General features: G+C 37.0%; 2 protein-coding genes across 2 annotated transcripts; one reads left to right on the top strand and one right to left on the bottom strand.

Moving 5' to 3' along the window:
• Positions 1 to 11,104: 11,104 nt before the first annotated feature.
• On the bottom strand, positions 11,105 to 16,610 carry nkap (NFKB activating protein). Its single transcript, XM_028459666.1, has 8 exons — positions 16,064 to 16,610; positions 14,242 to 14,322; positions 14,059 to 14,129; positions 13,876 to 13,962; positions 13,670 to 13,712; positions 12,495 to 12,683; positions 11,943 to 12,092; positions 11,105 to 11,486 (listed from the first exon to the last, which is right to left on the bottom strand). The coding sequence occupies exons 1-8, from the start codon at positions 16,453 to 16,455 to the stop codon at positions 11,312 to 11,314; spliced, it is 1,188 nt and encodes a 395-aa protein (XP_028315467.1). The 5' UTR covers positions 16,456 to 16,610; the 3' UTR covers positions 11,105 to 11,311.
• A 2,136-nt stretch (positions 16,611 to 18,746) lies between these two features.
• zbtb33 (zinc finger and BTB domain containing 33) lies at positions 18,747 to 24,760 on the top strand. Its single transcript, XM_028459677.1, has 2 exons — positions 18,747 to 18,869; positions 21,159 to 24,760. Exon 2 carries the CDS (start codon positions 21,161 to 21,163, stop codon positions 22,916 to 22,918), a length of 1,758 nt encoding a protein of 585 aa, XP_028315478.1. The 5' UTR covers positions 18,747 to 18,869; positions 21,159 to 21,160; the 3' UTR covers positions 22,919 to 24,760.
• Positions 24,761 to 26,045: the final 1,285 nt, after the last annotated feature.

The raw sequence follows: 26,045 nt of genomic DNA, 5'->3' as shown, positions 1-26,045 counted from the left end.
TTACATTAGGAAGAGCCATACCTCCAAGTTCTCTTGAGGACCACATTTTCTTTATATTTATCCTTGGTCTTTTCCGGTCCCATAAAAAATCTTTGACCATTTTTTCATATTGAACAAATATTTCGACTGGAAATTTCACCGGTAACATCATGGAAACATAATTGAACTGCGGAGCAATCACCATTTTAATCACATTAATTTTCCCCCACAGAGTAAGCTTTAATTTTTCCCATTTATCCAAATTAGTTTTAATTTTCAGGAGGAGGGGTTTCATATTCGTTTGCATTATTTCTTCTAGGTTCGGGTTTAATAATATTCCTAAATATTTCATACCTGATTGTAAAAATTTAAAGTTGAAGGCTGTGATATATTTAGAATAACATAGTGCATTAAGTGACATAGCCTCCGATTTGCTCCAATTTATCTTGTAGCCCGACAGCCTGGAATAAGAGTCAACACATTCAAGTAAAGCTGGCAGAGAATGTTATGGGCCTGTTAAAACCGCCAAAATGTCATCCGCATAAAGAAACAATTTCTGTTCTCTCCCACCAGCTCTTACACCTTTAATTTTTGTCTCGGACTGAATTTTCTGAGCTAGGGGTTCCAAAAAAATGGTGAAAAGCAGTGGAGACAGACTACATCCTTGCCTCATTCCCCTGGATAAATGAAAAAAATCTGATACCAGACCGTTTGTTAAAACAGCTGCTTTTGGACTTGAATAAATAGTCTTCACCCAATTAATAAATTCTGACCCAAAACCAAACCTACTAAGGACCGTCATAAGAAAACCCCATTCCACCCGGTCGAAAGCCTTCTCCGCATCCAGGGAGAAGGCCGCCACCGGTTCCAAATAAACCCTACTTTTGTGCATGATATGAATAAGTCTCCTCATGTTGTCTCCCGAACATCTACCCTTAATGAAGCCAACCTGGTCCCCATTAATGACAGAAGGCAGCACCTTTTCTAAACGCGATGCCAAAATTTTTGTTAAAATCTTACAGTCAACCCCCAAAAGACTAACAGGTCTATAATTTACTGGATCAGATAAGTCTCTATCCTTTTTAGGAATCAAGGATATCAGTGCCTCATTAAAAGAACCCGGTAAAGATCCTGATTCGTAAGCTTCTACATAAACTTTAAGCAATATTGGGCTCAAAATGTCAATGTATTTTTTATAATATTCGATTGGAAAGCCGTCAAGGCCTGGCGATTTTCCATTTTTCATAGCTAAAATAGCTGCTCTTATCTCCGCTTCTGTAATAGGTGTATCCAATTGCTCTTTTTGACTAACAGTAAGTGTCGGTAATTCTAGGTTTGAAAAGAACATGTCCATTTCCTTATCACTGACAAGACCAGAAGATGTGTATAAATTATGATAAAATGCCTTAAAAACCTGATTAATTTCTTTTGATGAGGTTATCACATGGTCTGCCTTTTTTATCATTGATATATTGCTAAGATTATCCTGCTGTTTTAGTTGTCTAGCCAATAACTTCCCATTTTTTTCCCCTCCCTCATAGAATTTAGTCCTTAATCTGAATAATGCATACTCGGCTTTCTTGTTATAGATATCATGTAATTGATATTTCATTTTACAGATAGTTTGATACTTTTCCTTTGAAAATGCTTTTGCCAGGTCCTTCTCTAATTTATGTATTTCCTTCTCCAATTTATTTTCTTTTTCCCGGTTATCTTTTTTCACCTTTGAGGCATGTGCAATTAATTTCCCCCGTATATATGCTTTGGATGCTTCCCAAACTGACGCCACCTTATCTGTTGAGCCCATGTTAATCTCAAAAAACATTTTGAGATCATCTGAAATCTCCTGACAAAACGATTCATTTTGTAACAACGTAGTATTAAGCCTCCAACGCCCCCTCTTTAACCTATCAACATTTAAGTTAATATGTAATTCAACTGTTGAATGGTCACTAATAACTATTGTCCCAATTTCACACCCCACTACCGAGTCAATTAAAAAGAAATCTATCCTTGAATATGTTTTATGACAAGTGGAGTAAAATGTGTACTCCCTTTCACCATGATTAACCAGCCTCCATATGTCCACTAAACTGATGTCCTCTGCCAGCATATGTATTGCCTCTCTATCCCTAGGTGAAGACAGGCCCCTTGGTTTACTTTTATCAATCATTCCATCCATCACTTGATTGAAATCTCCCCCCAAAATAACGTGTCCCTCTTTGTTACCTATTACACTATTAGGTAAATGAAAAAAATGTGGGTCCCCTTTATTAGGAGCATATACATTACACAATATAGTTCTTATTCCATTGATAAGTGCTTCTGCACAGATGATTCTACCCTCCTTATCATTATATTTCTTCAATAATACAAAGCTTAAATTTTTATTTTTGAGAATCATGATGCCGTTTCTCTTACTGGAATATGAGCTATGTAATCAAGTCCCAACCCAATCTCTTTTAAATTTTTGGGCTTCTTCATCCCCTGCAATATGAGATTCCTGGATGTATGCTATATCTGTGTTCTTTGTTTTCAAATATGACAGTACCTTCCTCCTTTTAATTGGATCTCCACACCCCTTTATGTTCCACGATGTTACTGTAATATACTTGAACATTATATCACATTAAGGGAAATATCAAGCACGTAAATCACAATTGTATAGACAATATATACATCAAGAATACACAATACAAAACCTTGGTCCATATACTAATGACTGCTGTCTGAAACTTGAACATTTACAACACAAACACACTCCCCCGCTCATCAACGCAGAACACCACTGACCAGCTCCACTAGTCCCCAACCTCCCCATCCCGAACATTAAATAGTCCGGGTTACCCTAATTTACTTGATCCGTGAGACACTCACCCGTGCGACCGACGGCCCCACACCCCAAACAAACTCCCCCCAACCCATCAATTGCTGACCTTACATTGTAAGAAGGACATGCTGAACTGAAAAAGTGAGTGTATTGTTCTGTATTTTATGTGTTAAACCTGAACAATGTTGAGAGTTATTGTTAATGAGTTGAATAAAGTTTGACTTATCTGACTATTTTATTTCGCTTAATGCGTCTTAATAATAATAATAATAATAACAACAACAAACCGGTGCGCCTTATAGTCTGGTGCGCCTTATGTATGAAAATAGACCCAGTCAGACCCATTCATTGAGAGTGCGCCTTATAATCCGGTGCGCCTTATAGTCCGAAAAATACGGTATTTACTCTCTACTATATACTATAAGTATGAACCTAATAACAAGATAAAATAATAATAATAATAATATAATAAAAAGATAATAGTGCAGTAGTGCATTGATGAGTAGTGCAGGTGAACATTTAAATTAAATAGTATGTACATAAACATTCTCTGTGACAGAATGATCCAGGGTTATTATGTTTAGTTCCATGGTTATTTCACAGAAACACGTCTGACACTGTTTGACTGTTTAGTGTTGATCAGAGTGACAGCCTGGGGGAAGAAACTGTTTTTATGGCGGGTTGTTTGGCGTACAGTGTATCCTGGATCAAGGAAAAAGATACAAAGTATTGAAGGGTGTAATAAAAAATTAAATTTCAGCTATCAGAACAAATTTTTGTATCCCTCCAAAGTATGAATAAATACATTTAAAAAGAACAAAATGAAGTTTACCCTTCACATTACTTTATCCAAAATAGGTTTAAATTTGAGGTGGAAAAATATCATCTTTGTGATGAAACGGAGACTAGTCATTTTTTTTTTAAATTTATTTACTTTTGCCCCTGTACTAAACAAATAGAAGGAGATTCATCTCTGGTTGACATCCTGCTTCGTACAAATTAGATTGTCCACAACAAATACAAATATTGACTTTTTAATAAATAACATTATTTCTAAATTCTATATTCACAAAATATCACTTTAAAGAGTGATATTTCTCTGTTATTTAAATGCGTAAAAAAAATTAATAATGCCCATGCCAAGAAACATTGTTTTCTTGTTTTTTTTAGTTTAAATTGCTGTAATATCCCCTTTGTTGATTCTTGTTCCTTTTTTTCTTTTGGAAGTTTTTCAGTGAAATGTCGATGCTCTTATTTAAAAAAAAATATATATATATATATGTGTGTGTGTGTGTGTTTGTTTATTAACAATAAAATACATTTGTAGCTGAATAGGTAAGGCACTGCGCTTAAAAGAATGAGATCCTTGGTTCGACTCCACTTTAGGCCAACTTTATTACTTTTATTTCGTCTTTTTTTGGATGTCTGGAATACGTCTGCTGAGCAAACCAACTTTGAAATGACGTGATGACCTGAAGTTGAGACGAAAACTTTCTAGACATCCCCAAAAAGACAAAACTATAAAGTTGGCCAATGGTGGGTTCGATCTCACGACTTCATGCTTTTGAGCGAACCTCCTTGATTTAACATTTACATACAAGATTTAACATTTTGATATAGATTTTACATTTATATATAACATATACCATTTAGATTTAAATATTTAGATTTAATGCTTTTTTCACCTCTATATATGTGGTTAAATGTTGTGTTAAATGTAGGAAAATGTGCTAAATATGAGAAAAGTGAGATAAATAATGAAAATGTGTTAGCTAAAACTTTTATACTACATTTTTACACTTGACACCCCATAGGAGCCTACCCCAAATTTAAAGCAGAATGTAAAATATTATTTATATTAGAATAGAATAAACCTTTGTTGATTCCCATAGGGGAAAATTACATGTTGCAGTAACACTGTAGGATAGCAAAAGTAAACATTAAGAACAAAATTAAATACCAACATAGGATAATAGTGCAGATATACAACTATGGGTTTTGTCAGTTGTTCTCACCATATTCTGACAGTAAAAAATAACTGAATAATAAAAACCGTTGCTCCACACACATCCATCCAGACAGACGTCCCTTGCTTTTTAGTTAGACTAGTACAGTGCCCGTCGGAAGTATGCATTTATGTGGGAGCATAAGGGGAATATTTGCGGGTGCAAAATGTGGGTGCAATTTTCCTGGTTTAATTCTATGGGATATGAGCATGATAAATGTGTTTGTTGTGTTTTTTTTTTTTTACTCACTTATATTTTTTTGTTTGGTGTATTTTTCTGCATTGTATGTTTTTTGGAGTCATTATGTGTATTTGTGTATCTTTCTGTTGTGTTTTTGTGCATTTTTTGTATAATTATTGTTTTTGTTGCCATTGTAGTGATTCTGGAATCATTTTGTATATTTTTATTATAAATACTGTGTGTGTGTGTGTGTGTGTGTGTGTGTGTGTGTGTGTCTCTCTCTCTCTACATCCATCTAGTACAGTGGGAGCATAAAGCACAGTTGTCATTTATGGCCAAATGAGAATGTGTTTGAAGGATGGATGTCCAAAGAGGTGTACATACTCTGTAGTCTTATAAAGGGGTTTACTTACAGGTGCAAAGTAAAAATGTGTGTGCAATTTCCATCATTTTGTGTATTTTTGTATAAATATTTAGTTTTGTGTATTTTGAGTCATTTTCTTATGTTTGGTGTATTTTTCTGTAATGTGTTTTTTTTGTATATTTTTATGCATTTCTGTTGTCATTTTCTGTACTTTTTGTATAAATATTGTTTAGTTTTTTTTTATTTTACTCATTTAGTATATTTTTATTATAAATACTGTGTGTGTATCTACATCCATCTACTCCGTGTGTGTCTACGTCCATCAACTCCGTGCACGCGCATCAGCCGTGTGTGTCTCCAGCCATCAACTCCGTGCACACGCATCAGCCGTGTGTGTCTCCAGCCATCAACTCCGTGCACGCGCATCAGCCGTGCGTGTCTACAGCCATCAACTCCGTGCACGAGCATCAGCCGTGTGTGTGTCTACAGCCATCAACTCCGTGCACGCGCATCAGCCGTGTGTGTGTCTCTCCATCCATCTCCTCCGTGTGTTATCTCGCGCGCGTGTCTTACACATAATCCGTTGCAGGTTGTTAAGAGAGACACAGAAGTACCACAAAAAATAAACGTTTTGCAACACCAACTCTCTAAGCGGCTCTGTGTGAGTTCAGTATTTTCATCACGGTGTAGTGCACGAACGTGCATCAGCCGTGTGTGTGTGTGTGTGTTTACATTGTAGCCGCTAGCATCTTTCTTAGCACATAGAATAATATAAGAAAAACTCACCCTTGCGCACAACAAACAATCATAGTGGAGCCGTGTTGTGGACCCATTATTATTATTATTATTATTATTATAATTACTTCAGCCACTGCTTGTTACAGAAAAACTTAACATTGATGCTAAAACATTTAGCAAATATATCTTAAGTCACTGTCAATCTTTACTTCATATAAAACTACAGTACGCCAGTTAAGTCAGCTATTCATCAGCATGCATGGCTATGCTGTACAGAGAAAGTTGGTCACACCAGTGCCACCATTGGTTAAGTTTGTGTAGAGCCCTGATGATAATATACAAAAAATAGTATTAGCAAAAATAGTAATAGTAATAATAGTAATGGTTATAATAATAATAAAAATAATCATAATAATAATAATAATAATAATCATAATAATAATGGTAATAATAACAATAACAAAGTAATATAATAAGAATCTAGTAACAATAATATGATAAAAACAAGAAAAAATATTAAATAATGATATGGTAATATGATGATAATATAGCAATGCTAATACAATGATAATAAAAAAATATGATAATATAGCAATGCTAACAATACAATGAGAATACCAGTAACTATAATATAAAATATTAATAATTAAAAAGGAGTTTAAAAATATAATGATCATTATAATAATGCCAATAACATTAATACAGTAGTAGTAGTACAATTATATAATAATAATAATAATAATGGCAATAACAAAAAAGAAAAGAGAATCCAGTAACTGTAATACAATAATAAAAACAATAATAAACAAAATAAGAAGGTAATAGCAATATTAATAATACAATGAGAATACCAGTAACTATAAGATAAAATTTTTAAAAAAAGAATAATTTAAGAATAACAATACAGTAATAGTACAATTAGAGATATAATATCAATAGTGAAAGTAGTAATAGTAATGGTTATAAAAAAATAATAGCAACAACATATAATGAGAATCCAGTAACTATAATAAAATAAATATTAAAATATTAAAATAAAACAGCGTGTGCGATTTCCCCGGTTTAATTCTATGGGATATTAACATGATAAATGTGTTTGTTGTTGTTGTTTTTTAACTCACTTTTATATTTTTTTTTGTTTGGTGTATTTTTCTGTAATGTATGTTTTTTGGAGTCAATATGTGTATCTTTCTGTTTTAGTATATTTAAATAAATAAATACGTATGTGTTTGAGACGCTGATAACCAAACTCCATAGACATTGTAGCGCCAATCAGAAAAACAACCAAACTGCGCAAAACAAAACGTACATGAGTTAGTAAGTAAATGAAAGTATTATATACAATTCGGCTGTCTTTTTTTAAAAAAACAAAAATATTTTTTTACCTTCGAACCGAGTGGTCAGAGCTTAGCTTCCATGCACGGCATGACACAGAATCCGCAGTTTTCCAGATGGAGAATTGAACAGGTTGAGGTCAATATCGACTCTAGTGAAACAGCGCGTTATTGAACAACAGTTATATGGTTTAAACAATGGGAAACGTGTCTGCAGAAGACTCACCAGTGGCTGATGGTTTCAAATCATCTATTCAGAGAGCTACCGTGTTTGAGAAGCTAACAATAGCATGGCACAGGAGGAAGTGGCGTCTGACGTGGCTCACACACACGAACATCAGTGACTAACATCAGGCCCAATAAGTGAGACTTAAGAGCTTTGCTCGTTTATCAGAGCAAGCATGGCTGCTTAGACGTTCCTCTCCCGTCTCCGGTATAAAACTATCTTCTTCTCTCTCACTCGTGTTTACAGTCCGTGTCTGCTTGGCTGTGTGCACACGTGACTCTTCTTCTTCTTCTTCTTCTTCTTCTTCTTCTTCTAATGGTTTCCGGCAGGCTGTACACTAAAAGAAGCGTCACGTGACTCTTGCTCGTGTGAGGAAATAGATATAGATGGTGCGCTAGCGCCCCCTCACACCCTGAGGTCAAAAGTGGAATAGGTTTCATTTCGCGGCCGTGCAGAAGTGAAATAAAATTAAAATAAACATTTTGAAATGACCAAATGACTCCAAAATAACAGATACACGCACTCGGGGTATTTGGAACCCGTCGAGCGAGTTTCAGGTCGAACTGGCACCGCGTCCGGGAGATATTTGCCACACACACACAGCAGAGGGATGTAGTGCCGGGTGGAGCCTGTAGGGGGAGCTGTGGCAGGAGGAGGCACTTTGGTGGGGCACAGTAGAGTAAGGTGAAGGAGACGGTGTGTGTTTTGTAAATAGTTAATCATGTGGGAAATGCTGGACGGCGTGCTGAAGATTGGCTGTTAAAATACTGCTGCCCAGTTTATTAGGGTGAAAACCATCAGGATTAAAAAATGATGTCCGACCCCAGAAGAGATTAAAATTGTCAATATAGCCTACATGTTGAGCTCTGCAGGTTCTCTGGAGCCAGGTATGGAGGCTGAAAATACCCATTCCGCAGTGGAGAGAGCGTGGGCCGCTGATGAATATGGATTTACCACAGGTGGAGAGATAGTGAAGGAGTTTGGTAAAGTGTGTTTTGGTGATTTCTGACCTCCGACAGGATGCATCAACGCAGCCGACGTGGACGATGATTCTATGAACAGACGGTGGTAGTGAGTGAAAAAGACTGGGAAAAGTTTTTCGAAGATGACAGGGACGGTGGCGCCAGGAAAACAGTGTGTGAAGTGGGGTTGCCGGGATGGGTGACGGAGGAGTGGGCGATGGCGAGACCGGATGACGTTTTGTTAAAGAGTTATTGATGCTGGAAGTCTGAATCTGTGAATATCTGCCAAATTTACCGAACAGTGTTACGGTCCAAATAGTATCCAGATAAACTGGTGACTGGGCGGACTTTTGCTCCCGGTCCGACACATAAAAAGAAGCAACTCATAAGTCACGTTACTGGCGAATTGAAACGTTATTAATACATAAATAAATGAAAACATAAAAATGGATGTTACGTGAAACATGCACATGTGGAGCCAGAAGTGGTGTAATAAATCTATTGTTGCTCCTCATTTCTTATGACCAACTTCCGTGTGTGTTGACTGCTGCTGTTAGCGGTATTTATAACGTGCAAAATAAACATTTTACTGCCCTCAAAAATGCTGTAATTGTTTTTTTTTTTTTTTTCTGCAAAAGTGTCAAATATTAGTTCTCGTTCTAATATCTATTGTTCCTCACAGTAGAGTCAGTCACCAGTTTATCTGGATACTATTTAGACCGTACCACCGCAAAACAAAACATTTGACGTGAGCAGTTTTTTACGAGCTAAAACATTCACAGACTGAATGAAAACATGAGACCAGAAAACTGTTGAAATAAATCCTAAACAGTGTCATTGTGTGTGGAGACCTGGTCCAGAACAAGTTCTTAAAAAAAAAAAAAAAAACAGAAAAACGCTACTTATCCGGTGTTTGGTTTTTCTGTATTTCTGTTTAGGTTTTAAATCAGAAAAACAAAATAAGCACACAGTTTATTTGTTGTTTTGATTTGGTTTTAAAACGGAATAATCAAAGAACGAAGGGTACACGGATTATTCATGTGTGTGTTTAATGATTTTCTGTCACAGATTCAGAATCATGAGTAACCATAGCAACCACAGACGCATTCGGCTTAAAGTTGCCAGTTAACATGGTCATTGTAACACCTTCAGACATATCAATGCAACATTGAATTAATTGAGTTAATTGAACACAAGTTTTCAGATTCATTAATAATTTCCTTGGTTGCACACAATTGCCTAGATTATAGTTTTAAAAGTATAAAAAGACTAATTTTCTTCCCCTGCGAAAATACCATATGGCTTGTATGAAATAGATGATGGCTAAAAACTTCGCTTCCCTTTATCTTTTAACAGGTTATGTTTTGTCCATTTTGTGGTGCGAACCTTCAACCTATCCTGTCACAATGTGATTCATGTGACAGAGATGTTCAGTTTTTAAGGTGTCTTCAAGATGAAGGTACATTTAGTTCTGACAGTCATTCTCTTCAAGGTCATGTATTGCTGTATTGATGAGTATTATTATTGTATAATGTAATTCTTGAAGGACATTGAAAACCCACATATGAAACACACTTCAAATTGTGTGTTTCAGGTCCTGCAGCTGGGGTGGAGGATGAACTCATAAATAAGTATTTCAAAGAGGGCCACAGATATGAAATAATCATGGACTTACTGACAACTAAGCACAACATTTCATTGAGCCTTAGCACCTTAAAACGCAGACTACAGGATTCAGGCCTGACCAGGAGGGACAATTACTCTTCAATTGTTGCTGTGCAGGTGGCTATTTCTGAGGAACTGAAGGGATTGGGCCAGCTGCTTGGTTACCGAGCAATGTGGCAGACTTTTAAACAAAAGTACTCCTTTAGAGTCAGAAGAGATGATGTGATGCGCTTAATGGGAGAAATGAATCCATTTGTCCACCAACATTCACCATCCAACCTGACAGAACTGGATCTGCAAGGAAGAATGGCAGAGATCCCCAAATCCCAGGTGTGAAAAACTTGTGACCCTTTGCTCAATACTGAGCTCAATACTGAGCAAAGGGTCTGAATACTTATGACCATGTGATATTTCAGTTTTTAATTTTGAAACAATTTGCAAACATTTGTTTTTTTCTGTCAAGATGAGGTGTTGAGTGTACATTAATGGGAAATAAAAATAACCTTTTTTGATTTTAGCAAATGGCTGCAATGAAACAAAGAGTAAACAATTTAAAGGGGTCTGAATACCTCCCATACCCACTGTAATTTACTGTGTGTAAAGAGGTATATGTGCATTAATGTTGATGTATTTGAAAAAAACAAAACACCTTATTTTACAACACTGCACCCAACTTTAAATTTTAAATCAAAATCAATGACATTAAATCAAGTAAACATGCTGATGTTAATAATCATTGGTTGAGTAAAGTTTTACATAAAAAGTAATTTGACTTTTTATATTTGTTGGAAAAACTCTCATAAAGCAAGACAGAAAACAGTTGAGTGTGCAGAGAAAATTACATTTAATAAATGTTACTGATGTTCAGCCTCTGAGCTTTAGAATAAATTTACAAAGAGCTCAAAAGAAGGAAGATTCGACCTCCAATTACAGTTTATACTGAGACATATCCCACACTGAACATCCACTATACTCGATCCTTCTAAAATAAGCATCACTGCTACAGTCCAACAGCTTGTGGGAGCGTTCACTTGTCCTCCCTGCCTTTGGTTTTTCTGTAGACCATCTCCCTGAAGCTGGACAAGATCTTACTCTCCCTCTTCCTCCTCTCCTCCTGGTTGAAGGAGGCTAGGGCTCGCTTCTCGTCCGCGCTGTAAATCTGGTTCTCCTTTCTCAGACGCACGGCCTCCATACGACGGTGTCTGCAGGAACACGACATCCATCAACATCGAGGAGAAAAAGCTCAAAACAAAGCCCAAAACTCTGCTACTCCCAGTGATCCTAGATCAGAAGTGAACAACCCTTTACCACAGAGGGGCCACTAAAATGTGATTTTCTGATCCGAGGGCTACATTATCAACATTCATGTCAGCATTTAGAATAATGATCGTTCTGAGCATTAATACATTAAATAACGAGTGTGTGTTGTCATTTCATGTGTTTTTGGTTTATTGTTTTGTTTAATTTTTTGTGGTTGTTTTGTGTAATTTTCTCTCATTTTTGTGTATTTTTGTTGTCATTTTGGAGACAATTTTTGTGTATTCTTTTCCTGTGTTTTTGTTGTTGTTTTATTGCTGTTTTGTATATATATATATATATATATATATATATATATTTTATGTCATTTTGCCAGTTGCTTATGTCTGTCCTAGACGTACCTGCTGCCGCTCATGACGTAACCAGACTTCTCAAAGTCTGCGATCTCATTACTGGTGAGCCCGATTTCTCCTCTTCTGGGGATACGTTTTCCAGCTTTGACGTACTCCGCCATGGCAGCACCTTCACCTGGCAGCAGAGCATGGCCGAAACTGGAGGAAGACAAATGGGATCAGGTTTACAAAACTATACTCACACAAGTAGAAGGAGGAAGACATCAAACAGGAACAATCAACATGCGTTGAGGAATTGTTCTGCTGCGTTTATGCTCAAAGAAAATATAACAAACAAAAGTAAACAGCATAATAAATATCAAAATAAGATTTGTTACGTTATTGCTCATTGTAGCTTCTTGAAACACCTTCACTCAGGAAAACTGACAAACACTTCAACTTTCCCCAAATCTAAAAGGTCAAACTTTTAAAATCTGGACTTAAGTTAGCAAATCTTAAAATAAAATGATTAATTGATAGTTTCATGAAAACTAAATATCTTGAGCACATTTTAAGCTTTTACTTTGACATTTTCAAACAGGAGACGGTGATGAAACTCACTCCAGGGGCTTGTCTTCCTGAGACATGTGAGTGAGGGGAGCTTCAGGTCCAACGATGTGCTCGTCCACGCAGGTTTTCTCCACCCACAGAACTGCACTCAGATCTTCCTCCTCCTCAGAGTCCTCACTGCCAGAGTCAGACGACTCTCTGCGGCTCTTCTTCACCTTCTTCTTCTTTGACTTTTTGGACCTGAGAGGATGTGAGACATGTACTGTGTTTGAAATTGTATACAAACATACTACTCATACTAAGTCTGACATCAAAATGAGTATGTAGTGCGTTCACATTAGATAGTATGCAAAGAGAAATACCCAGATTAAGGCTGCAAGGTTTATCGATATCAAATCGGGCAATCAATGTTTTGACTACTGCAATAACGTAACCTCAAGATGCTGAGGTTTTTTTGAGTGATATTCACCAATCAGAATGGTGGAGCCTTGAGATGTCAGAATCAGTTGGAACAGATAAAAGGTCTGAGTTTCCATAAAGCAGATCCTAAAGTGTTTAGACAGACACTCTGTGATTCCTCCAGAAGAGGGCGCTGTCCACATAAAACCAAATATTTTTGAAAGTAGATTAATGTGTTTTGTTCTAGTAATGTGGGAAAATTTGAGCAAGAATATGTTGTTTGACAGTCTATAAGTAACATGACTTCCTTCACTCATCATTTTAACAGTTTATGCATTTAAATGTCTCAATATTGGCCCAAATATCCTCGATTAGGTTTTTAGTCAAAATCGTGCAGCCCTAACCCAGATCTATACTACAAGTATATCGGGACCTTTTTGAAGTATGCACAGTGGGCACACGTCATACTCAACTACCCCATGATGCATTGTGAGTGGAATGTAAAATCGTCCTGGGACTGGCTTCAAGCTAAAAGAAAAACATCTCTTCTTGTCTTCCATTAGTTTTTAATGCTTTTGTAAATAAGGCTCTTGTTTTGAAGTTAACCGGAAGTTTTGTCTGTAGCACAATGGAGGGTCTCCATTTCGGTTCAAAATGCATCTTGGGAAACTCCGGTGGGAACGCTCGTTATCCTAACCATACTTATTGTATATAGTAGACAGTAAATACTCTTTAAGTATGTAGTATGTTAGTATGCCATTCCTAACACAGCCATGGACTTCATTGAAGCAACACTTTGTGTGAGAATGAAGAATTTTAGATCTTACTTTTTGCTTTTCTTCTTCTTTTTCTTCTTTTTCATTTCCTCCTCTGAAAAATAAAAAACAAAACAAAAAAAAAGCCCATGTGATCAAACTGTTGGCAAGAAGAACTTCACTCCAAGCTACCATAATTTGACCTTCATGGTAAATCTGGTAACATTTGAATGAGTTATACTCTTGTTTTTATTCACATTTTGTTTGTGTTGTCTTACCATCTGAGTTGGACTCACTGTCCTCTGAGTGTTTCTTGTTCTTTCTTTTCTTTGATTTCTTTCTCTTCTTCTTTTTCTTCTTTTCCTCTGTTGAGCACAATGATGGTTCACTTTAAGCACAAACTGCGTGTGTGTGTGTGTGTGTGTGTGTGTGTGTGCGTGTGTGTGTGTGTGAAAACTAACCTCCTGAGCTGGACTCTGAGCTGCTGCTGCTGTTCTTTTCATCCTCTTCGACTGGTGTGAATTCATCCGAGCTGATAGAAAGAACAGAGAGCTTAGTTTATACAGTACATCCCTGCCTATCTACTAAAAACACTTAAAAAATATTGTCTTTGATGTGTAGACATCAGCGTGTCCTCCACTTACTCTGGCTCTTTCACTCTGGGAGAATAACCCCACACCTCAGGACAGCCCATCTCCCCGATTCTCTCCCTCTCCTGCAGGCGCCTGCGACACAACACACATCATTTGTTTCAACAAAAGAGTTTTTCACTGTAAGAAGAGAGCTTTTCCTTTCAAAGGAAGTTCCCAGTATATTTTTAAAAATTTGCGAAACCAACTCAAGTTGACGTTTGACCTCCTGCAGACACCATCTCTCTCAGTTTTCCTCATACTTGTTTTTTTTAAGCGAGTTCACCTCTCAGCATTCACAAAGTTTTTTTTTTTTAAACCTTGGTGTTTTATCTGTTATGGTTTAAACACTAGTTGTGGGATCTTTTAACTAAATTTTTTTTTCAACAAATTGGTGTCATCATTTTTATGATTTTTAATAAATAATTTTTAGGGTTCTTCATTTTTATTTAATGTTTTATATTTTTTTTAAATGTTCCCTTATCTGCTTATGATTAATTATTAATGGCTGTTGTAGTTAGATTTGTGACATTTTTTTTCCTGTTTTGGTTGTTAATATTATTAGTATTATTTTGGGTAAATGCAGACATGTATCACAGACAATAACTTAATAAACACAGATTATCTCACTCTCTAGGTAAAATGAAACAAACACATTTTCCAAGAAACAAATAAAGACTATGTTTCATTTCTAACATCAGGAAAAAAGAAACATAACAATTTAATAATGTCGTCTTCATCCCTAAATCAATAATATTATGGGTGTCCCGATCCAATATTGATATTGGTCTGATATCGGCCTGAAAACGAATATCGGATTGTATCGAGCTGCATCTAAAATCTCTGATATATATCATATTTAGTCAATATAATACTGTGGATATTATGTTGAAGGTTAAAATGTATGTAACTAATTGGTTATTAATAAATGGGTCCGTTTTTCTCATACCTACTGTTGCTGATTATTGTTCTATGTTTGAGTTACATCACTTGATCAAACCTTTTCTAACATTCCACACTACAAAATAAGTAATAAAAGTATTGTGTTATTCGTGCTGATATCGTATCGGATCGATATCAATCAATACTCAAGGCTGAAATATCGGTATCTATCCGAAGTGAAAAAGTTATATTGGGACATCCCTACATAATATTAACTACTTAGCAGAATGCGTTTTTGCTAAGGGTGACTATTGGATGTTGTATTGGTATTTTGGGCATTTTGTACGGTTCTGTAGTTTTTGCGAAAGTGATTATTTTACCCAGTCTGTGTGATCTGTAGATGTTTTTTTGTTTTTGTTTTGTTCTTATTTGTTAAGTTGTGGTTGCCTCGTCACAAGCTAAAAGAAAGATTCATTAAATGAAATCCTAAGAACACCTTATTCTTGATAAATTTATTGTGTAATCCTGAGATCAGAGACTAACAGCAAATTATGGCCTTTAGAGCAATAAAAAAAAAAGATATTTATAGATTGTTGTATTATGTTGACAGAGGGTTATGGACTGTATAAGAGTAGATGTTATTTATTCAGATTATAACGAACAAATGTGATGTATATGATGTGATTGAATAATGTTTATTAATCTTGTGTGTATTAAAGAGCTCCATGTTTACTAAGAAAGTTCATCTTTCAACAGGTTCAATTTAAGTAGCACGTGATTCACTATCACATGGCCTTGAAATTTAATGAAAATAAAATTGAAAAAGGATCGAAATTGGAGTAAAAAAAAAAAAAGTAGTTTTTACTTTAGTAGCAGCTATAGTTGAACAGTGTCTCACTTATCAAGATCTGGATCCTAGTCCAGGTCCTGGTCCCACTACAAACAGTAACTGTACCTGGCGATGAAGGCCTCTTGTCTCTGTCTCTGGGCGTCGTCCCGCTGCTGGTCGTAGTAATCCCCGTATTTACCGGGGCCTTCCCGCGGGTCCGAACTGTGGTTGTGGTGTCTCTCTCTGGACCGGGACCTAGACCGGCTGCCTATACGGATCCGTCGGATGCTTCTCGCCTCTCTCAAACGGTGCTCCCGTTCCTCACGCTCCTTTTCCCGGTTTCTGGGTTTGGGGAGTTTGGGTCCGAAGCAGTACGGGGAGAGGCTTCGGTCCCGGCTGTGGCTACGGTCTCGACCCCTGTCCCTGCCCCGGCTATGGCTCCGGGAACGGGGTCTGCGGGCCCGTGGACTCCGAGACCTGGGACTTCCGTTGGGGTTGAACCGCTCTGACAGTGGCATGTCCTCTAACGGAACTAGACTCAATGTGAGGCAAAGAAAATGAGTAGAAAAGTCAACAAATGGAGACTAAAAACACCAAGCACCTTCCGGTCTCCTCGCTGTGTTTGAAATGGCGCAGTTGAAACAGCGGAACTATTTGTCCTTCTCCAAAATAACTCCGGTGTTGCCTTAACAACCTCACAACGTTCCGCTTTCATTAATAGTCCGATTATTTACACGAGAACAGTGGTTCCCAAACTTTTCACACTCCAGTATCAAAATGATCAAAAGTTATTTCTAGAAAGAAAGAAAAAAGTCTATGGAGATGTTTTTTACATAAAGGGTGTAGCAATTATTTCCTTAGATATTGCCTTGTTTCCACAGTGTATCCTGGATCAAGGAAAAATATACAAAGTATTGAAGGGTGTAATAATCATTAAAATTTCAGCTATCAGAACTACATTTTAAAAATAGTTTATCCCTCCAAAGTATAAGGAAATACATTTTAAAATACAAAATGAAGTGTACCTTTCACATGACTTTTTTCAAAATAGTGAGGAAACGGAGACAACAAGACATGTTTTTTTTAAAAAATGCATTTATTTTTTTAATTTGCCCTTGTACTAAACCTATAGAAGGAGATTCATCTCTGGTTGACATCCTGCTTCGTGAACATAGACACCTTCCTGTTTTCAAGTCTTACAAATTAGATTGTCCACAACAAATACAAATATTGACTTTTTAACAAATAACATCATTTTTTCTAAATTCTATATTCACAAAATATCACTTTAAAGAGTGATTTTTCTCTGTATTTAAATGCATAAAGAAAATTAATAATGCCCATGCCAAAAAACTTTGTTCTCTTGTTTTTGAGTTTAAATCGCTGTAATATCACATTTGTTGATTCTTGTTCCTTTTTTTCTTTTGGAAGGTTTTCTGTGAAATGGCACCGATGATTTGTATGTGTTTGTTCATTGAATTAAAAAAAAAATAAATAAAATACATTGTGATATTAACATGGAGTCACAACCCAAAAAAGGTATGGAACCACTGATGTAATGTCACAAACAATGTATCCCTAAAGTAAAAAATGCCTCTGATTTTTACCTATCCTGTTGAGAAATAATGTTTAATATAAAAAAGAAGAAGAATAATTTGTAAGGAATGTGAATTGGTAAAGCAATGTTACAGAAAAAAATATCTATGTCCCTTTAGGGGCTCCGTATAATGTAGCTCTAGTCATATTTTTATTTTTTGGGGCGATTTTTTGATTGTTTTTCTGTCATCGTGTCTTGTGGCAATCCATGCAGGCTCCTGGCTGTTAGTCGTTTTATAATCTAGTTCCCAATTTTCATTCATGCACCCCCATGGCAATTTGCGTACCCCACTTTGGGAACCTAGGCACTAGAATATAAGGTGAATAACTTTAAATTAATTGGATTAAATCTTGTACACACGTTTGTACAATATTCATTAAAGCAGAATGTAAAATACTATTTATATTAGAATAGAATGGAATAAACCTTTGCTGATTCCCATAGGGGAGAATTACACGTTGCAGTAACACAATAGAATAGCAAAAGTAAACAGTAAGAACAAAAATAAATACCAACATAAAAAAATATATAAAAAATAATAAAATAGAGAAAAATAGAATGTAAAACAAAGAAACAACAACTCGGGGTGTCCCAATCCAATATTGATATCGGATATCGGTCCGATATCAGCCAGAAAACGAATATTGGATGTTATCGGACTCTAAAATCTTCAATATGAGCGCTCCAATAACTTTTTGTTGTTTTTGTCCCCACCATATACTGACAGTAAAAAATAACTGAAGTGAACTTGAATTGTTGACTATTGTTCACTGTTTCAGTAACATCACTTGATCAAGCCTTTTCTAACATTTCACACTACAAAATAAGTAATAAAAATATGTATGATTCGTGCTAATATCGCAATGTATCGATATCGGCATCAACCAACAATTCAAGACTGCAATATCGGTATCGTATCGGAAGTGAAAAAGTTGTATCGGGACATTTCTAACAACAACAGCATAAAAAAATGCAACAATGTGCAATGGTTTATTGAAATCAATCACTTTTGATACTTTAGATGTGAGGCAGCGATGCTACTTTTTAAAATTTAAGTACAAAAAAAAAACACATGCCTTTTTTTTAAAACACTTTTAACAACTTGAACTATTACTTAGGTTATCTGATTAATATGTGTGACATTATAACAACTCAAAGGGTTTGGTTTTTTTAGTTGGGGGGCGGTTGCTGGTCAAACCGCGCCCCCTGGTGGTGGCTGTAGGTGGAACTGCGTTTGCGTTTATCTGTCAGCTTTTCTTTGTGGTCTCTGCACTTTATCCGCACAGCAGGAGCGGGTTTCCTCCGCTGTCCTCATTAACTATATTCCAGCTGCAGGTAAACGAACACCTTTCTCTTTATTTTACTCATGGAAAGCTTTTATTGATGCTTTCGATTCTGACCACAATGCTACTAGCTAGCAAAGTGCTAAACAGGCCGCGGTGCTTCCCTCGTTATTCAAAGGCGAGCTTTAGCTTTGTTAGCATGCTAACAGAATGTGCTCAGTGTTTACACTGTTATCAGAGGACTGTTTCCTTTTTTAACATATCTGATAATAACCTGTGTGATGTGACTTGAGGAGGAATATGTGGTCAGTTTAAGCTTGGTTTTGCTCATACATTATTTAACAAAACTAGTGATAATCAACTATATAGTGTGTGAGCACAGTACAGGTTATTATACTTAAAAAACAAAAACAAACCATGGATGCCACATTTGAAGTATTTTTTTTATACAAACAATGCTGACATTTATGCTGTTTAAACATCTCAGATTAGAGATATTTTCTCCTTGGATACCTCTTAACTGATGTTGGAAAAAAGTATAACAAATTAATAATATATTTACAAAATGGTAAGTGTAATGAATAAAAAGTGTGTTTACATAACATGTTTAAATGTGTAGCTGTCTGTGTACATATTTGAATTGTTGTGGCTGGTTTTTTGTATGTTGATAAAACACAAATGTAGTACTGTTATGCCTCTGTTTTTATGATATAACAGATATAGTCCAGTTGCACTATAGTCTCAACCATAAAGTCAGCAAAATTTTGGTCCATTCAATTGTTCTATGAATCTGTGATAACATTTGTTTATTTATCTGAATAATGTCCACTGTTATCCAGGAAGTTTATAATTACTTGAGCCATAGAATAGTCATCTTAAAGATGTAAATCCTTGTTTTAATCAGAAATAAAATGGATTAAGAGTGACCAAAAATGGTGGGAAAGGTGGTGAAATGGGTTTTTATAAACCACAGATACTTGTTAAAAGTTGCAAATTAGAGTGGCCAAAAATTGACGGAAAAGAAGTAGGAATGATTAGTTTAAAATGGCAAATAATGGGAATGACAAATCGTGAATGTGGTTAAATTGGCTAAAAATAAGCATGAAATATGGTGAAAAGAGGTTAAAAGTGACAATAATTGGTGAACATATGTGATGTTAGGTGGGAAAAGTGGTGGAAAGGGTTTATGAGTGATGAAAATGTCTTTAAAGAGGAAGACATTTGCAAAAAAGCATTGCAATTTGATGCAGAAGTGGCAGAAATTGGAGTAAAGGAGCAAAAATATGTCATGAAAATAGGTTTAAACATTACAAGTTTGGTGTAGTTGCAGAAAAAGGGTAAAGATAAGCAGAAATGGGCTCAAACTGTTCAAAAAATATTCTTAGTTTTGTGAAGGCATCTACTGGCGACCCCCTGCCAGTGTCTCGTGACCCCAAGGTTGAGAACCCCTGCTTTATTTAAGACTGGAATCAAATTCCCAGTATACTGTATTGGAAATGTTTTTCTATTTCGTGTCACAATTTAACTTTGTGATATTGTGGCACACTCGTTCAAAAGAAAAATTCAAACTGGCACTCCATTTCACAATGGTTGCAGACCCCTGGTATAGACTTATAAATATATACTTAACTGCTTAACTACTCAACTGTTCCAGGAGCCCCTCCCATAATCAAGGCTTTGTTTTTTTAAATTCCTGCCTCAACCTCAGGGTTGGGTTACTCTTTCTTCAAAAAAAAAAAAAAAAAAAAAAACGACAAAAAGCAAGGCCGGGCATGTTTCAAGTGTAAACGAGAAAAACAAGAGATGGAGATGATTAATGTATCCTGGATTATGAGCAGGGCTGTCACTTTAACGTGTTAATTTCCATTAATAAATTACAGAGAAATCGATGCACAGACTACAATACAAGACGGGAGATTGCCGAGCTGCTGCCGAGAGAGAAAGCAATGAGTTTGGTGTCAGAAAAGCGTTCTTATGCTTTATGATGTGCCAACTCACAGTACTACAATGTTTTATTTTACTTGTATTTTCTATTAATTGAAGATTGACAAAAGTACACATCAATGTGACAGTCTCAAATACAGAGGAATGTAAATGTCTACACCTGCATCTGTTCTAGTCTGGTAAAAACAAACAAATGACTTTATAAAGTCACTTTGTTATATATCATTGTTCATCCGCCACAATAATGTAATTTAAATGAAAATACCTCAGATTGAGGGCATTTCTCAGCAATTTTTAGGTGTGATCAAAAAAGAGATTTATTAATTACAGAGCATGATGAAAAATCTTTTGACAGCATGATTAAGAGTATGACTAACACCCATCTTTCTCTTTACAGCCATGCCCAACCTAAAGCTGATCTCTGCGACTGACACGCAGTACTCCATAGCCGTGCTGAAATCCCTGAACGAGCAGCGGAACCTTGGACTGTTCTGTGACGTCACCGTCATCATACAGGACAAGAAGTTCAGAGCCCACAAAACCGTGCTGGCTGCTTCCAGCACGTACTTCCATCAGCTCTTCACCGTCGCTGGACAAGTCATCGAGCTCAACTTCATCCGACCGGAAACCTTTGAGCTGATAATCAATTACATATACACGTCGAAGCTGACCCGTGTGCGCTCTGACATGCTGGAGGAGCTCATCAGCGCTGGCGAGGTTCTGGGAGTGAAGTTCATCGCAAACCTGGCTTTGCCGTTGTCACAAGTAGAGGGTCTGCCCGGTTTGTCCAAAGATACTGACAGCAAGACGAACAAGCCCAAAGAGGTGATGCCTATTATCAATGATTCTTTCTCCATATCATCAGAGGAGTTCAACAAACCTGCAGATAACACTGACGAAGACTCAGACAGCGATGTCATGTTCGTCTCACATACGAACACTTTGAAATCCAATGATATAATTGATTTGGATAAAATTGATTCAGAAAGTGTTGAAACAACCCAGAAAATAGGCTCGAATCACTCAGCTGTAGCAAAAGAGGGAAAGACCATGAAACCTCTCAATGGTCCAAAACCAGCTCTGGCTTTCAAAGACTCAAACTCCACTTCCAGAGTCCACTCAGGAAGTGCCCCAGCCACCCCAGCTAAAGCCAGCACCCACACCACAGAGCCAGTGGGTGCCTCTCCGCCATCTGACAGCTGTGATGTGATTGGGGTTCACAAGAAACACGTTTCCACTTCTTCTCATCCTGGTCAGTCCAAATTAAGACTCCTGGATTTGTCCAGCAGTCCCACACTCCAACAAATTCACATTCCGAATTCAGCTGCAAAAAAGACTGTTACACTCAAAGCTGCTACAGAAATTGGTTCAATCTCTCCGGGGTGTAAAGTCTACGCCAACATCGGGGAGGACACTTACGACATTGTTCCGCCGAAAGAAGATCCCCAAGAAGGAGGATCGAAAGCCAATAAAGGGAAGAGAACTTTAATGGCAACGCCTTTGAAGCCCATTGATGACACACACGAGTTAATAGAGCCGGACAAGAAGAAGAACAAGATGGAGGTGGAGGATCACTACGAGCTCGTCATGGACGGGAAGACCTTCTACGTGTGTAACGTTTGCAAGCGGCCCTACGTGTGTTTGCCGAGCCTTCGCCGTCACTTCAACACACACTCGTGGGAGAAGAAGTACCCGTGTCGTTTTTGCAACAAGGTGTTCGCACTGGCCGAGTACAGAACCAAGCACGAGATCATCCACACGGGGGAGAGGAGGTACCAGTGCTTGTTGTGCAATGGGATGTTCCCCAACTACCAGCTTCTCTCCAACCACTGCAAGCAGGCCCACAACGAGGACCCCTCCGGGCGCAAAGAGAAGGACTTCAAAGACAACAACCTGTACCGCCTGCTGCCATTTAGGTCGGAGCAGAGGAAGTCCCATTCCGGGGGCAGGCCGGTCATTTCGGAGGACGGCAGCGTGCACCATATACCCAACGTGGGCGACGGTGACCACGCGTCCCCCCAGGGCAGGTTGCTGAACTGGGACGACTTCTTCATAGAACCCAACGCTCACACATCGCTGGACGCTCGCTCACAGACCGGATCTAACACTTCCCCACAGCCAGTAGAGTTTGACTTTGCAATACCTGAGACATATTGAGCAGCAGCTGCTCTGCTCTGTGCCTTAGGGCGTTTGTCCATGTTTCATTTATATGTGTTGGTTTAAGGTACTGTCACATCAACTGATGAAGGGTTACAATTGACGGACCTATGAAATAGATTTTTACAGCAGTTTAGATTATGATTTAAATTCTAAATTGATGTCCATCCCCATTCTGGAGTTAGAAGTGTAATATGTGACCGTACCTTCAATCATCATGTTCCTCTCCTTTTCTAACAGCACAGAGGGTAAATCAGTGTGACGTGTGTGAATCTATTACTGGGCTTAGATCTAAGGAGGATGATGTGTGGGTAAGGTTTGTTGCTTCAAAGCAAAAGCAGTGAAATGAGGCCTTTTTACAGTATGTGTTTGTCTGACTTACTTTCTTCATACACAAAGCTCACAAAGCTATTAAAGACAGAGTTAAAATCAAACCCTAATAAGAGCTGGACATGTTTGTGTGGCATCAGTGAAACAAAGATCAGCCACACTCACTTTTCCACTGTTAAGGTTTTTTTGGGATGAAAATCCATCCAGATCTCAGGATTGTTAGCATTCCTTTCTTTGTTTTCCAAGTACTTATAATTTCCTCTTTCAGTCCAAAACTATACTGCAGGGTAATTTACTTTTTATTGGTTCATATTTTGTCTGCTTTAGTTTACATACAGGGTACACCTTAGAGAGGTAGACGGTCCGTTACAGGCCAACACATAGATGAGCACTCATTCCCTAATACAAGTTTAATTAACTTAATGGACTCATTTTAAAGATGTGTATACAGTCCCTGGGGGAAAACCCACTCAAGCATGAGAACATGCAAACTCCACACAGATTCTTCCTGGGTGCTAACCACTGGACCTTTAACATGTTAAATATGCATACATTCACAAAAAGAATCAATAGACATTCAGTACTTTGTCCAGATCAGGAACTTCAGTTAATCTGATATTAAGGTTTATGTCTTTGCAAACAATTACCGCCTAACCGTATTTTCAGAATAAAACAAATGTCCATGCTGCACAACTCAAAGTGAAACAGTAAAAATGCATCATCTTATGGTAAAATGATTTCAACCCACGTCCTGCACAATGACGGGAAAACAAATGTTTTACATCTGTCATGGAAACCATTGTTGATAAATACAGACTGCTTCCTCGTTTTTATATTTAGTCAATGAAAGTCTGTAAATGATTAAGTACAACACACTATTGTGTTGGTGGTCCTTGGTGGGAAAAATGATCAATTATTTATTATTTAACTTTTCTTTTTCTGTGTCGAATGAATTCCTCTGAAAACATGAACTGATCGCTGCAGTTCCTTCTTAGCACTTGTCTTAAATACATCCGCCTTTCTTGTTGTTTTAGATGCATTTTTTACACCAGCGTTTTCTTCCTGACGTCAGTGGGTGGTGATTGGTTAGCACTAGTGGAAGTAGTACTAACACATGGATTCTGTTTTATCAGGTTAAGCCTTCACATTGTTTTGTTTTCAAAGAGATTGATTAACCACAGTGTTTGTATCATGATGTGTACCAGATTTATTTGGTTCTCTGAAAAGTGAAATGACTCTTGAAGGTAAATAAACTTATTTCAATATTTCTCCAAGTTTTAATTTAACCAACGTAAGCGTTTCTTCCTTTGTGGTCAATTCATTTAGTGACCACAGGTATTTTGTAAACAGGATTCATATAAAGCGTGACCCTTTATTTACCTTTTAGAGGCATTTTGTTGCATATTTTATGAGTACAGAGCATCTTAGTAATGAATAATTAATACAAGCTGTATCACTTTAAACCTCTGCAAAAATGGAAACATCTGAAATTCAACTCAGGGTTTGGATGTAGAACCACGACGAGCCAGGAAGTTTTAAATGATCAAAGTACAACTATTGTGCATAAATACTGTAACAATGGAATAAAAAATATAAACTTGATATTAACGATTACAAAATTTGTGAAAAAGGATTAGATTTTTATTTAATCAAGAGAATTCTTGGTATTTTTATGGTATTTTTATTTTAAATAAAGCCTCATGAGGAATAAAAGTACATATTTAAAATGTATTTTCCGTAGCTAAAAGTAACATAATCCCCAGATAATTTTTAGATACAGTATTCTGCTCCGCCTTCATTAAAGTAGGAGAAAAAAACCCAATGTATTTTAATCAGCAAAAACCATTAAATAATAAATACCCATTTAATAAGGACAACTGCATCTTTTGCCTTAGTTTTCGTGTAAATTAATCAGCATGAACGGTCTTTAAAAATATATGTGCACATGTGCATCAGAACTCAGTTAATGTTCAAAGGCACAAAACAGTTATGAGTATCTGGAAAATAAACAATGTAACAAATTTACAAACAACTGAATATGTAGAGATGATTTTAAACACAATATCAATGGCATTTTTCTGTCACCAGTTTCACTGTTACTTTTACTAAAACAGCCTGAATTAGGAAGAGCAGTTTTTGTTGTTGCATCTATTTTGTTTTCTCTGGTTCTGTACTAAGAAGCTGGATAAAGTAAATCCGGGATATCTCTCCGTTAGCGGACTTCACCTAACCAAACCTCTGTCCTACGAAGCAGGATATAAACACGTTCACTTAAGCGAGTGCATGCTCCTGTGACAGATGTGAAGATTGCAGCGTCAGACCAATCCCAATCACGGAGAAACTATGTAGAGCAACTTGCATCACAATTGAGGAATAATTCTTTAAAAATAAGATGAATTAAAATCCCATAAATCTGACCAAAAACAACATTGTTGCTGCAAAAAAAGGAGGAAGAAAAGAACACAGGCAGGAAGCTGTCGACTCTGTTTAAGGCACAGAGGTAGCGCCTGACTCAGGCTTAATCAGCTGACTGCAGATAACTCCATCAGATTTAAATCTTTAACTTTCCCTAAGAATGTCATCAGTAAATGAAATGATTGCATTTCTCAAAAGCAGCTTTCAGATATGCACCAACCAGGATCTTCTAACAATGGGCAGGTCATTTTTTAAGAGAACTGAGGCGGGGCTTTTGTACTCGCTCAGATCTTATCCACTTCATAACCTGGTCCCGAACCGGGTAGGTGTTCAGCCTAAATTACCATGGTGATTTAGCCCGGTAAGACGTTGGCCAGCGTTG

The sequence above is a fragment of the Gouania willdenowi genome, chromosome 10 (genome assembly GCF_900634775.1).
Source record: "Gouania willdenowi chromosome 10, fGouWil2.1, whole genome shotgun sequence".
NCBI lineage: Eukaryota > Metazoa > Chordata > Actinopteri > Blenniiformes > Gobiesocidae > Gouania > Gouania willdenowi.
The sequence above is the reverse complement of the archived record's forward strand: the minus strand, read 5'-3'. Positions and strand labels throughout refer to the sequence as shown.

Excerpts from the sequence above, each read along its gene's own strand:
- zbtb33 (XM_028459677.1), top strand. The coding sequence starts at position 21,161 with ATGCCCAACCTAAAGCTGATCTCTGCGACTGACACGCAGTACTCCATA.
- nkap (XM_028459666.1), bottom strand. The coding sequence starts at position 16,455 with ATGCCACTGTCAGAGCGGTTCAACCCCAACGGAAGTCCCAGGTCTCGG. Across the intron at positions 14,323-16,063 it reads CAAGAGGCCTTCATCGCCAG|GCGCCTGCAGGAGAGGGAGA; the intron begins GTACAGTTACTG and ends GTTGTGTCGCAG. Across the intron at positions 12,093-12,494 it reads CAGGAAGACAAGCCCCTGGA|TTTCGGCCATGCTCTGCTGC; the intron begins GTGAGTTTCATC and ends GTCTTCCTCCAG.